The 14,577-nt window shown below is 44.2% G+C and overlaps 1 protein-coding gene across 3 annotated transcripts in view; it reads left to right on the top strand.

Annotated features, from left to right (window-relative positions):
- Nucleotides 1–14,577, top strand: part of GLI3 (GLI family zinc finger 3) — a 279,339-nt gene that overhangs the window by 85,979 nt on the left and 178,783 nt on the right. For 2 of the 3 annotated variants that reach the window (XM_062179472.1, XM_062179473.1), the window contains exon 3: nucleotides 6,405–6,647. The exons of the other annotated variant lie outside the window; for it this stretch is intronic. In XM_062179472.1, coding sequence (XP_062035456.1) covers nucleotides 6,405–6,647 — 243 coding nt within the window. The remainder of the gene's footprint in view (nucleotides 1–6,404; nucleotides 6,648–14,577) is intronic. 3 annotated transcript variants of the gene reach the window in all.

Below are 14,577 nucleotides of genomic sequence, written 5' to 3'. Positions count from 1 at the left end.
TGTTGGAGAACATTGCCTACTTTCTCTCCTTTCACGCTGGGACCTCTTGGTTGATCAAAGTAGGAAGAGAGAATTACCCCGTCATCAGTGAGGGGAGGTTGTCACTTGATTTTCTCCAAGGCTTCCAATCCTGCCACAGCTTTTGCGACAGTGCGTTTTAAAGGTTGCAAACAAAGCGAAATGCTCACTCCTGATCCATCTGGGCCCCTCCCTCTGTCATCCGTCATTGTCAACGGGAGATGTATGTGGAGCCGCACAAGGGCAATGCCTGACCCCGAGGGTACTGGCGGTGTTCTTAGGGAAGGCTTTGTTTGCTCGCAGTCTTTGGAAACCAAGCTCTAGACATTCTAGAGAGTGGCCCCTGGCTTAGCAGAACCGCAGCCTGGTGCTGCTACAGGAACTTTATGTCCCCTTCTTAGCGTAATTCTACAGGGCTGGCAGATACTCTTAGTCTCTTGTCGTTTTCATTTCTGACCTCTCTGCTGAAAACTCACAAGGAGAGTTCTGAAACAGGGAGGGAAGGGCTTGGGTTTCATTGGTTTTGATCCTAAAAACCCCAAAATGTAAATAACCAAAGCAGGAAAAGCTGACACGATGCAACAAATGCATAATAAGAGAAAATGGAGCAATGCCCTTTCCAAACATGGTGAGGCGATTGCCTGGGAGGATATCAGAAAAGGAGGTTCTGTGTCTTGGGCCCTGCAGGAGGGTGGGGCCCCAAGAAGCTTCTGGAAGCACACTTAAAGGTCCAGGCACACACGGAAGCCACTGACTGAACCCCACAGTGCAGCTGAACGTATGCAGTGCAAGGAAGCCCTGTGTGTCCTTGTGGGTAATTGGGGAGGGTAAGGGGAGAGGGTCTCACTGCACCCCCTGCTCCATGTTGGCCCCATGTGTCCCCATAGATTGTCCCTTGGGCCTCACTAGGTGTTTCCCAGGAGTGGGTTATGCTGACCAAAAAGAACCAAAGACCAAAAAACAAACTTAATGGGAGAGTATGTGAATTTTGAAAATTTCTATGCAAACAAAATATATTTTTTCCCTTTTATTGGTGGTGGTCAGGGGCTGGCGGTGCACACCCAGGTCCCATTTCAGTGGGTGCCCACGGGACAGACCTCCTGTCCTGTCAGTAGGACTGTGTGGTGGATTCAGTGAGGAGCAGCTCGAATTTTCCTCCTGTCACTTCCCCATCAAGGCCTGTTTCTGATCTGGAAATGGGCCCAATATGAGGGTACTTCAAAAAGTTCCTGCAAAAATGGAATTGTTTATTTTGGTACAAAGTCATTTTGAAATCCAGGCCTGGTGTTTTCATCCTGTGCACCTTCCATGAACTTTTTGAAGACTCGTTGGGTTGTTGTGGGGATCATACAAGATAATAGAAATGATGGTGGTAAAGGAGTCTTTTCTTAAGGCAGTGGAAGGTGTGTGTGGGGGGGGTGTTTGCCAGTGAGGGGCCAAACTAGTCTGCTACGTATCTATTGCAGCTCAGTCCTGTGTTTTAATTCATTGGAAGATGACTTTATCATATCATTCAATATAGAAATTATGAGGCTTCACAAACCTGAGGTCTTAAACATGGAAAAAATTATTTTCTGGTGAGGAGCCCCTCGGGCTGGAAAGCTAAGCGTCGGGTCCTGCCTTGACAGTTTCATGCCCCCTCCCCACCCCCATCGGCCCTTCCTTCGGGCTCACTGCAGCCTGAGTGGCACTTTTCTGGGAAAGCCTGATATTCTGACTTCAGTTTTGTAATTTAATGATGGAGAGTTTCCTTAGTAAACCAAATTTAGAGTCCTAGAATGCTTATCTTATATCCAGACCTTGAACATAAAAGGCATTTTATACCCGCAATTGTTCATTTAATGAGCAATTGCGGAGTGCAGGCCGGTTAAGGGATTGAGCTATATGCACTATTATTGCAAGAAGTATTCCGAAATACCAGAAATAGGACGTAAGCTCTGATCAGGGAGACTGCGAGCACAATTACCTTCTTTTCAAATCCTTCTGTGACACTGCGGGAGGAAAAAGGACTTTGAAACTTGAAAGGAAAGAGCTTGCTTTCAACCTCAAAAGCTAGGAGGAAAGGGCTCTGAAATTTGCTCAGAATTCCCAATTCACCATTAGCCTGTTTCTTCCTTTAGCCTCAAGGCATTCTCCGCTTTTTGAAAAGATGTTAAGAAATTCAGTCACAATAGAGAGCCTAGTTTTGAACATGTTTCACTCGGTCCATTGAGGTCTGGGTTCTAGCCTTTGTGTGGGGTGAATTGAGCTGAGCGGCTAGCTGGTTGGAGAGAGGTGAATGAGGAGTCGCTGTGCAGTCGCAAATTCTGGCAAAGAAAAAAGCTCACCCCGTTCTTTATTTTACAATATGCATTCCTGTACAATCCTGCTAGTGGCAATATGTGGAGCCGAGCCTGTTCCTAAGTCAATACAGAGTACTTGGTTTATAGCAACTCTTGTTAAGTTTGTCTTGTAATTGAAGCTGCTGTTGACCTTGCTTGGGGACCATTTGTAAAACCGTTTATTTAGCATAAACTGAAATAATAAACCCTCCTTCTCTGGGGCCGATTGTGATAGGGTGACATTAGTTTGATTTAATGATTAGCCGCCTGACCCTTCTGCTGGAGAGAGCGCCTTGAATAGGGAGAGTTCACTCGGAAGCACTCAAAGAATACTAATGAGCTTGTTAAATTTAGCATGGCTTCAACCACTTTTAATTCCTCTAATGGGAGCAGCACTGCCTGGGAGAGGGAGCGAGACACCGAGAATGTTCCTAGAGGGGTCTGCGCAGCTAGAGAAGAGAGCTCCCCCAGAGAAGTTTGCGGACAGTAGCTAGCCAGAGCCTGGGACCGAGTTGTAAGTATTGTCTGTTCTCTGACCCTTGCTTCTTCTAGGTCTTGGGGCAAGAGAAGGAAGGGCATTAAAACGGGATTTAAGGAGACAGTAAAGGGTGAACACGTGTACTGGGAGCTCCTAATGAGCTAATTTTGTGAGGTGACAGGAGGTGTCCCTAGTCAGTGACACTTGCAGAGTTTTGTCTTTGTGTTGGAAGAATCTTTGGAACTTTTCAAGTCTTGGGCAAAAAGAGCTGGTCTCTTGGGTTATAGTGAGAAATCGCACAGGAGTTTATAAGGAAGTACACTAGACTGTGTTCAAGTCCTGCTTCACGCATCCTAACTGCTGTCTCTAGACCTTTATTGTAAACACCCTAGGCACTGTCTGCAGCTTTCGCTCTCTCTGTGTTGCTGGCTCTAAGAGTGTCCCACTCCGTGTCAGTTGCTTCTGGGTGAGTTTGGAAAATCTGGGATGGTTTCTAAAACGTGTTACTTTGGGCAGCCCTGCATTTTTTTTTTGGGGGGGGGAGGAATTTGTGAACTTCCACTTGAACATGGATATACAGAAAGAAGGAGGTAGGAGGTGGGATTAGCATGACAGTATTTAAAGGAAGTTTTTGCTGAAAGTTTTTCATGAATTGCATGTTTCGATTTGACCCCCTAGCTTGCAGCTGTTAAACATAGAGAAGCAGGAAGAGCTGCCTTGTGTTTGGCTGTTAAAGTCCACTGGCAGATGCTCTTGGAGCAGTGGGATGTTTGCTTACATTTTCGCAGCAGACTTCTGCTTGTTGCCATGGTGGACAGTATGTTTCTGTCAATAATTTGGCCTGGCGTAGCCTGTCTGCACTGACTCTGAAACTTTATTGAACAACTCGGCTGAACTGAACAAGATTAGACAGCTTTCGTCTTTTGGCTTGCTGAAGTGGTTGCTAAATTTATAAGAGCAGGCAGCAATATTGCTTGGAAAGTTTCCCTTCCACTGTATGCAGAGCGCTTTCAAGCCCCCTAGCTGTGTGCATTCTGGAGCATGTGCACTGTCCAGCTTTCCTCTGAATGCCATTCCAGAGCAACCCTGTGCACGAGGTAAACCCCATGAAATATTTGTCTGCCAGCATTTTTGGTGGCAGGGGAGGGCTGGGGCATGAAAATGTGATTGCCCCAACTATTGTAAAAGTGAGGCTCCTGATGGAAGTTTCCATATTAAGCAAAAGAATGACTCTATTAAATACTTGAACTTGGCTTACTTCTTGTTGTAACTTTAATATTCACACATGTTGGGTGAAGTCTCATTAAGAAAATCAGCTAGCAAGCACAGTCATTCCCCCCTGCCCCGACTGCCGTCTCTCAGGTTTGGGGGTTGAGGGTGGGAGGACTCTCTGGCCAGACCATACCAATTATTTGATTACTGGTGAAGTTGGATTCAAGTGCTCATCATAAAGACCTATTTTCTAAGAAACTGAGTTTATTACCCAATGCAGTTTTAACAGAAGAAAAATTAATTTCTTGAAATCCTATTTTAAACCTGGAACAGATGAACAGAGCTAGGTTCTTCGCCTTTCCCAGGGAATCCGAGTTACACGGCGCCAACCCACCGAGGGCTGTTTGGCCCCCAGTGAAGGTCCCATTCGACAGAATTTGCCCCTCTGTGCTAGAAGTTCAGTTTGGGTGAAATCGGAAATAAAATACAGAGAGCAAATTAGTGGAAAATATGACTTGGGTGATTCGTAGGTTAAAGGAATTTTTATAAAACTGCCATGAGTGTTAGTGTTTTTGATGCCTTTTTTGTTTTTTTATCACTGCAAAACCCTTATTCAGGAGTCTGCAGATTTCCCACTCATGCAAACCAAGGGTAGACTAATAGCTACACATGTTGCGAGGGAAATTAAAAATGTGGGATTTTTGGTAGTTTGTTTTAAAATAACTATAATCATGGTTTGAATTGCTTTTGTAAAGATTAACGTGGAAATGTGAGATTGCATAATTTTTTTTAGTTGTTACTTGATAGATTAAACTCATAATTTACTCTTTAAGGATAAGCTTTGGAGTGAGGCCCTGCACAAAACAATACTAAAATAATATTTCAAAGTTACCAAGTAGCAAATTCACTGTATAGACCAAAATATACCTCATTGTCCATTCTGTCTTGCAAGTCATTTGCTAGGCTAAAACAATGTGTTGCTCATTTTTCAAGTCCTATACGCAGGCGGAAAGACTAACATTGCCACTGGCTTTAAGCGGTTCAAGTCCTTAGTCAACATTTTAGTTTGCAGTTGTCCTCTTGTCTGCTTGTATAGCTCTTCCTCTGAATTTGAACAAAGAGCCATGAAACTGCTACAGCCTGTTTTTTTTTCTGAATTTTGGGGACTCTTAGCTTGTGTGCTTTATGGATTACTTTGAAGATAAGTTTGCATATTGGAATGTGTTAAAAATCTGTCCATCTTACAATGACATTATGAGTCATATCCAAATACTGTTTTTATTTTTTAAGATAAGGAATATGAAGTTTTTAAATTAGATGCTAAGCACTACCTAGACAGCTTTGATTCCATCACCACTTAGCTCTCTGAGCATAGTGTGCTATGTGCAAGATTCTAGCAGATGAATTGGTCCACTTGTTGTGGGTTCAGATAGCCAGTTGGTTTAATTTTATGCATCACTTCTTTGATCTGCTATTATAGCGAGGTCAGCCAATCACATTTGCTGAGAACTATGGTGGATAGATGCAAAGTTCCTATAGATCAAAGGGGACTGAAGTATTAAGGAGCTAGAATTCCAAGGATACGTGGAATTTCATCAAGCTGTTTCGTGCATGTTTGGAATAATGCATGGACCCCCGGTAGATCATTCATAGACACCAACAGCACTGACACCTTCTTCCTCACCCACAGAGCCCTCACCCTTGTGTTCCACTCTCAGTTTTCCGCTGACGTCCGTCCCAGGTTTGTATAGTGAGAGAACAGGAACTGTCCTACAAGAGGCCCCGTAGGCTTCTGTGATTGGCACCTTTATCTCTTGTTGCCAGTGGGTTTTCTCTTCCATTTTGGGCTCTGTTAAATTTCTTGATGGCTTACAGATCTGACTTGAAAAAATAAAGCCCCCAAAAGCTTTAGAACACTTTCTAGTAGGTCATCTTCTGAGGACCAAAGTCCTGTGGCCTCTGGAGCCGCCTTGAGCCTCTCTGAGCAGCTGGACTCCGCCTTCCCCCAGGCACAGAGACAAGCTGCACAGCCCTGTCTATGCAGAACTTTCCATGGAACCTGCAGGAGACTGGCAGGCCCGTGAGGCAGAGGCTCCCTGGCACTCACCTGTGGGCTGGCGAGGGTCGTTTGCTGGCCCCAGCCTCAGTTTACCAGGCTCATTTCCTGCTCTCCTTCTCCCTGTCCTTCTCTGTGGAAGTGGGACCTCCACTCATAGGCAGTTTTGTCTTGCAAATATCCCATCACAGGTGTGTCGCTTTCAGAGTAGCCATGATCTTGGTCTGGGAGGGATGGAGAGGGAGACCTAATTGACGACTGTTTTTTAATTGCTCCTCCAAGTGGCTTACTGAGTCTTTCATTTCCCTTCCTTCTTTAGAGGATGAAAGTCCTGGACAGACCTATCACAGAGAGAGGAGAAACGCAATCACTATGCAGCCACAGACTGTGCAAGGGCTCAGCAAAATCAGTGAGGAGCCTTCGACATCCAGTGAGGAGAGGGCCTCGCTGATCAAGAAGGAGGTCCATGGGTCCCTACCACACCTGGCAGAGCCCTCGGTGCCTTACCGCGGCACGGTGTTCGCCATGGACCCCAGGAACGGCTACATGGAGCCCCACTACCGTAAGTGCTTCCTGCCAGTAGGCGCGTGTTCCTGGAGCCCCAGGGAAGGCCGTGTGTGTGTGTGTGTGTGTGTGTGTTGAATGATCTACTCATGTCATTGATAGAAATGTTTCATTTTTTCTTTCCACTTTTCTTCTCCTTCCTGTCGATTCTTAAACACATTTTCTTACATCTGCATGCAGCATCAGGCTCTGCAGGGCCGGCCGCCTCTAGGAATGGGCTTCACTTGTGGTGAGTCCACTCGGACCTTTCCTGGGACCCAGATCCACATTTGTTCATCCAAGTAGAGGCCGCAGGAGGAAGGTTGGCTGATGCTGGGGAATTATGAAAGCGGGGCTGCGTTAGAATTCCTCCTCGGCAGCTATTCACATTGTAATGCTTTCTGATTTAATGATTTTGCCCGGTACCCTGTTTACTGCTTTGTTAAAACAAACCAGGGCTAAATTCTTTAATGTGGGAGAGTTTTCTGTGCGCACGACATTTCTTTTTAACCAGCATGCCAGAAACCTTGGACGCTCTTTTCCAGCACTAGTAAAGTTTAAGAAATTAACTAGCACTCCGAACATGAGTGTATGATGCTGTTCTCCAAAGGCTGAGTCTAAAGGAAAATATATAGGGGTTGGGTTTATTTCTGGCCTGTTTCTAGTTAAAAAAAAAAAAAAAGAAAGAAAGAAAGAAATGCATGTTGGTTGTGGGCTAATGAAGTTCATATTGAGGTGCCAAAGCTCGCAGCTCTTGATTACAGATTTATCACCTTGCCAGGATTCAGACTTGCCATCTAACCTTCCCGGCTCCGGCTCCAGATGATCCCTGGAGCCCCAGAGAGGGGGACTGGTTTGTGTTTCCCTTTTTCCACATCATTCAGAAATTTTAGTGTTTTAAGGCAAAAGGTCATTAGCCAGATGACTGATTAGCGAGGACAGCTGATTAGTGCATGTTTTTTTGCTCAAGAAAGTGCCCAGGATAAAAGCTAATTTCATCCCTTCATTAGTTGGCTTGCTCACTCATCAGATCAAAGGGTCTCGCACAGCCTCAGACTCAGCCACTGCTCCCCCCCAACCAGATTATATTGTTGGACAAAACGGAAGACACGTTAGTTTTTAAGTGGAGAGACCATTTTAAAAAATAAAGTGATCAGAAGCAGGGAAGGAAAAGTTTTATGAATTCTTCCAAGGTTTTTTTTTTTTTTTTTTTAAGAGGCTCCAACTTCTCAAAAAGTGCTCATCAGCCATAGTGCAGTAGACGTTGTTTCCATTCATATAGAAATGAGCAGAGACCGACTTGGCAGGTTGCTTTCCTTTCCCCCATTCGAAGCTTTCATTTTTTGTTTAATTTTTCTTTTCCTGGAGGAATGGAAGTTTAAATCGTGTCTGAGCACATCCGTGAGTTTTCTATATTGTGATTTTGTATGTGAGTCTCTTTTAGACGTCATCCAGGCAGAAAACGTGAGGAATCGTCCATACGCCCTTCCTAGATTTATTTATACAAAGGTACTAAAGCAAGCCTATGGAAAAAGTAGAATTAAAAGATAAGTTATTTGGGTGCAGGCATTTTGAAATCCATGCATGTGAGGGGTTCTGAAAATTTCATGGAAAATGCATATTATGAAAAAACTAGCTGCAATTACAAAAATTTTTACACCAAAATAAATGTATCTTTTAATTCCATTTTCCAACTTTTTAAAGTTCCTTAATTTCTCCGATGGAACACTTAGCCCCATTAAGAACATTGCATCTAGATTCTGAGCCACAGCTGTCTCTGTGTGCATTGTTGTGGTCCTTGTGTGTGAACACAAACTTTTCCCATCTCATGTGACGATTTATGTTTTCTTTTCTTTTCCAGATGCCCACTAATTAGTGGGGTATTTAATTAGTCAGGACAGCTGATGAGTACTTCTTCTTTGGCTGTGGGACCGATAACCGTTAGCGTTCTCTGTGTGCCATTCAGCTTGCAGCTTGTTCTTGGTTCGTTTGTTTTAACGGTTTCCCCATTGAAGCCTCTGCTGGTCACTGGAGTGGCTGAGCTCTCCACACCTGGAACCCTGTCCCCTTTCGTGATTGTCGTGACCCATCTCCTGGACCTCCAGTGTAACATTAGCTAGTATTGCGCACTGCAGAGCTCTTACTGGGATTTGGATTCATTCTTGTTTCTCTGTTTTGAACATTTGGTTAAACCTTCATATTTTCTCACTGTTTCATTCAAATCAATGTTAACATTATGTGATAACTTATAAACTGTGTGAACTCTTATCTGTAACCAAATACCAGATGTGATTTTGACCTACCATCCCTACATTGGTCACAAATACATTACATCATTACATGGTTAATGGAGACAGGGAGTCCTAGTGGATTGGTTCAGGACTCCTGGAATTTGGGTTCAATTTCTAGCTTTGTCACATCTGTCTGTGACAGTGACCAAGTGTTTTGACCCCTCTAAGAATCATGTTCTTATTTTCAAATCATGGGATGATGACTGCCTGCTCCATGGTGTTCCTGTGAGAATTACATATAATAATGCAAAGAAAACATTTAGTAAAATCCCTTGGCACATAGTATCTCAAAATGGTTCAGGTAGTTTTTCTCCTCTGTTCCTCTTCCTCCTCTTCCTCCTCTTCCTCTCCCCCTCCCCCCCTCCTCATCATCATGAGATGAGCTTGCTGTCCAAGCTGAGTTGTTTCTTCGTGGTGTAGTTGTGTTTGGTTCAGTGAAGATCAGCTTTTTTTCTGTCAGACCAGTCACCTGACTTGGTGAGACCAGCATGTTCTATAAGCACAGATTGGGGATGGAATGAGCTGTAAGCCTTTGGAAAGGGCTTCACGTGGTTAGAACTCTCTGCTGTGGCATCCTGAACACAATCCTTTCTCTCTGAACCTCAGCACACTGACTTGATATATGTTTTCTTTTTTTTTTTTAATAAGGATTTATTTATTTATTTGAGAGGCAGAGGCAGAGAGAGAGAGAGAGATCTTTCATCCCCTATTCACTTCATAGATGGCTGCAACAGCTGGAACGGCGCCGATCCAAAGCCAGGAGCCAGGAGCTTCTTCCAGGTCTCCCAAGTGGGTGCAAGGGACCAAGCACTTGGGCCATCTTTTGTTACTTTCCCAGGCTATAGCAGAGAGCTGGATCAGAAGTGGAGCAGCTGGGACTCAAACCAGTGCCCATATGGGATGCCAGCACTGCAGGCTGTGGCTTTACCTGCTGTGCCACAGCACCGGCCCCTCAATGTATATTTTCTAAGTGAAGAAATTGTGAAATTTTGCAAGAATCTGAGAAAGCTTAGCATTTTAAATTATTAGAAGAAAATGTTTTATGGAACAAATACAAACCAATACATGCAGAAGGCATGGTATTATTTATTCATATGAAATAATTTAAAGGTACTCTAACTTAAACCCTGGAGTCAGACAGGATGGCTTTACTTTTTCTAGAATGCTGTTGAGTTACTTCATCTTCTGCAATTACAAGTTTTTCTTAGATGCTTTATAATAAAATCTGTCTACCTCACATAGATTTAACTATCCAGGCAAAGCCAGTGTGAGATAGAAGAGTGATACATTTTCTAAGAACATTTTAGCGTATGGTGAAAAGTACCCTCATTTTAAAATGAGACATAACATTGCGATCACATTTGTTTACCCTGTGGTCAAAACTAGTCTTAGGTCCATGGCACTGCCTGTAACACAAGTGCATTACCCTTGGGTGACCTGAAGTCCAGAACCATCTTTTTGGGCCATTCCTCTTTCTCTTGAGCTGTTTGCCAGCTCTGCTGGTGCTGGAGAGGAAAGGCTCTTCCAGCCAGTGTGGCTGGCAGTGTGAGCATCCGCAGCAATCCCTGCATTTCTCTGTGGTTGGAAAATGTAGCCTTCCCAAGATGCCTAATTTGTGCTTCTATATATACTAAGTTTGTATTCCTAAAGTGTGGGCAGTCTTCCTGTAAGACCGGAAAAGGGTAAATCATTTCTTTTTCCCTTCAGAAGGACATCTGTAAGATTTTTATTGCACAAGATTTTATTATACTTGAGTATGCTATGTTGCATCTTCACAAATTGTACTTAGGCAGAATTCAAAGTAGTTTAGGTTTTTGTGGGTTTGACTTAAAAAAAAAAAAAAGAAAAGAAAAGAAAAAAGAAAGCCCAGGGATAGCGGGCACTTCAAACATTCGCAACATATGTTTGGAATAAAACCCTCACAGGGGGCTGAGGGGTGGTATTCTCTCACGAAGGGTAGCCATCGAGGTAGCCATCGACGTTCAAGTTGCCTGGCTCAGACACAGTGTGGTGCTGACAGTTTCTCGGCTACAGGATCACTGGCGCTTTAGAATGTGGGAGACTGGGAGAGGCTGGATTTGGAGACCTGATCTCATACTGGTCAGAGTAGGCACCCCCATCCACCGCCCAAAGATTTCTCAGCAATTTTTTCTGCTGCTGCTGCGTCTATCACCAAATATTTCAAGCTACCATCACCCCCTGCTTTCATTTACTCCCATGCATTGATTCTTTTATAAACTTGCAAAGGTAGGTGACATAATAGTTCAAGCATTCCTGTACCCCAACGGACACTCAACTTTTATTTTCTTCCCTTTTACAGAAAACATGTGTTTCCTTGTCTTCCGTGTGACTGCGAGGACTCTACTTTTCTACCCATTCCTGCAGGGAGCTTTGTGTGAAGTTTCTTGATTCACTAGTCATGTCATAGAGGGCCCCTGCTGGCTTTGTTAAAGGGCGCAGAAAAAATGCCTCCTTTTCGAAAAGTTCAGGTCTCTTTTACAGTTTTATGGTTCTGTGAAGACTGCTTTTCTTCTACCCCCAACAGCTCCCAAGCAGTGATCCTTCATGGAAAATATGATTCATTCCTCCATGCAAATGCTTTGATTGAAAACATACCACTGGTATGCCTCCTTCTGCTCCCCAGCTCACAGGACAGAACTATTAGTTGCTAATTAGCAAAACCTGATGAATTAGCGTCACGAAAAGAAACTGAATTTTTAATTGGCTTGCATTATTTTTGGCAGAAAGCTGTTGGTGCTGAGCCTACTTTTACATTCTTGCATGCTAAAAAAAAAAATGCATGATGCAAGATCTTTTCCCCTACCTGTCTGTCTTTATATTAGGCAACTTCCCACATCCCTTAGAAATACATCTTCTGAGTAGAAGAGAAGATATGGATTTTACATATTTAATAGGTGCACCTGCTCACATTTCTCTTCCCATCAGAGTGTCAACTTGAGGCTGTGAGAGATGAAAATGCCTACAAGGCACAAACGAACAGTTTGGTGTTGACCAAACTGCAAAGGCAGTGACAGTTCCCTGAACACTTAGTTCCATTCTCATCAAGACTGTCTTTTGCCTCTTTGGAGAACAGCAGATGAACTGATCAGGAATGGGATTTTTTTTTCCCCTTGAAAATTAGATTGTTTCACCAGAAAGACTGATGTTGGGTCATATTCTAGGGGCTCTGCTAGGTGTCTTGCTTCCTCGGCTATTAGTGTTGGCTTGCAGGGGGAGCTGGAGTGAGGAGACCTGAACAACTCTATGAACCTTCTCAAAACTGTTATTTGTGAGCTGAAGTGTAGCTCCCAGCATATGCTTGTTTTTCTCTTAGAAATACAGTAAAACAGCCTGACTTACTTTCAACATCCAATGGTAATGTAAGATTAAAAAAAAAAAAAAATGAGCCATTTCCCTACACTGTTAAGGAGCCACAATGCCAGGTAACCTTGAATGACTTGATAGAAACTTGGGCATGATTCGTAGGGTTCCAGAGGTGACCCTTGCCTGTGAGTCCTGATGACTCTTGTGCACGGTGTGACTGGGATACTGCTTATCTCTGTATTGGGAGACTCTGAGTGCAGTCGGGAGCCACCAGTAAGAAAAGCAGCATTTGGAAAAATTGATTTCACCCAGGAGTTTTAGGAACAGGCTTCTTAGAAGGGATTGTGAGAAGCTTGAAGACCACGCAAGTGAGGAGGAGAGTGAAGAGGCCGGGGAGGCTGTGCCTTCTGGAGAGAAACGCTTGCTGAGCTGTCGGGAGCCGGTCCTGCCCTCTCTCACGCTGCCTCCCTCTTCTGTGGGCAAATCTGGCTCTCACGGACCCACTGCAGGCTCAGGTGCTGGCCTGCCCTTGTCACCTCATGCACATGACCTGGTGCTCCTGGACTAGTTCTTTGCTGTCTTCCTTATGAAGTTCCTACTTCTTTTTCAAGGTGAAAGTCGTCTTTAAGTGCCACCTTCCAGGGTGTTTTCTGCCCTGGACACGAAAGGATCATTCCATTCTCACCTTTCATCATCTCACGGCCACTTCTTGTGTTGTCCATATCCAGTGGCTTGATCTCCTTCAGAACAGTGCATTTAGTCCAAGGGCAGGACTTAGCTTTTATGTCCACCAGACTTTCCAAGGGTGGGACTGGGAGGGCTACTGCCACTGGGGGGCTCATGCATGCTACCATGGGGCAGAGAAGTTAGGAGCTCTTGGATGTGGCCACAGCCACACCCCTAGATGAAGTTCCGCTCACCCTTGGTCTGCAGCCTGCCCATCAGGGGCAGTGAGTGGGCAGTGGGGAAGGACATGATACTTCCCTATACACAGCCTCTGACCTGACCTTAGCCATCCACTCCATTCTGAGAGTACCAAGTATTCTGGGTAATTTTACGCATTTATAAAATGTACTCTTTGAAATTATCGAAAGTCTTTGCTTCCACACATACATGGTGCTTTTTAAGGTGCCAGGGTTCTTGTAAGAGATGGCCCGTGGTTCTTTGCAATAGGTGGGAGGTTTACTCACAGACTTTAATAAGCACTTTCGTTTCCTCATTTTTTTAAATTTATTTTTATTATTTTATTTGTGGGGCAGAGAGAGAGAGAGAGAGAGAGGAAGAAAGAGATTTCCAACCATTAGTTTATTCCCCGAAGGCATGAAGTAGTGTGGGCAGGATCAGGCTGTAGCCAGGAGCCAGAAACTCAATCCAGGTCTCCCACATGGGTGGCAGGGATCCAACTACTTGCACCATCACCTCTGTCTACATTATCAGGATGCTGGAATCAGGAGAAGAGCCCATACTTGAACCTAGGCACTCTCATAAGGCATACAGTGTCCCAACCTGACATTTTAACCATTAGACTGAACATCTGCTCCCAAGCCCTGATTTTAAATGCTGTGAGATTAGCACAGGAGGACCACCTTTCTCATGTGACATACACAGTGGAGTAGCTGAGTATTCTTCCTATGGTTAAGGGGAGCATGATGCTTGTTTACCCTTTTCCAAATTTCAGTGATTTATCTGGCCATCTTTGTACTTCGTGAATTTGGTAGCATCGTTCCAAATTCATGTTTGTGCCCCAGTGTGTATGCAATCCATGTTAAATGTGGACCCCCTTCTACAACTCAAGTTAGAATCATAAATCCAGTTGTTTCAAGATTCCCTAGAATTATCTTCCTTTTCTAATTGGGCACACACCCAAACAGCGGTATTTGCTGGTTTTATTTGTCTTTCCTCTCTGTCTCCTGTCCCTTTTCCCTTCCTTCCCCCGTTCTTCTGGAATGCAACATGAGCAGCACAGCACATCCTGCCGTTGCCCAGCCGTCTGCTAACGGCTTTCCCTCCTGATTTCTAATAGAGGCAGCATTATCCTTGGCCCTCCTCCTTTTTCTTGTATAATTAAAGAATGTAACCTTTGATGTTTCTTGAAGGCTGCATCTCCAGTCCTGCTGCAGCTTTCTTGATCTTGTACCTATAAATTTGTGCTGTGTCTTCTTACTTCTTAGTGAAAGGCCTTGATTTTCTCTCTTGGTGCCTTTCACAGTTGGGTTGATGTAGAGTAACCGATCTAGCGTTTTATGGCTCGTTTGTCCCTGTCTTCTGGTACAGTTTGGATTCTCACATACTCTGAAAAATGTCCCACTTCCTCAGTTCTTTAAACGTTTGAGT

Source organism: Lepus europaeus, chromosome 20, assembly GCF_033115175.1.
Source record: "Lepus europaeus isolate LE1 chromosome 20, mLepTim1.pri, whole genome shotgun sequence".
Taxonomy (NCBI): Eukaryota; Metazoa; Chordata; class Mammalia; order Lagomorpha; family Leporidae; genus Lepus; species Lepus europaeus.
This window is presented reverse-complemented; position numbering and strand designations above follow the sequence as displayed.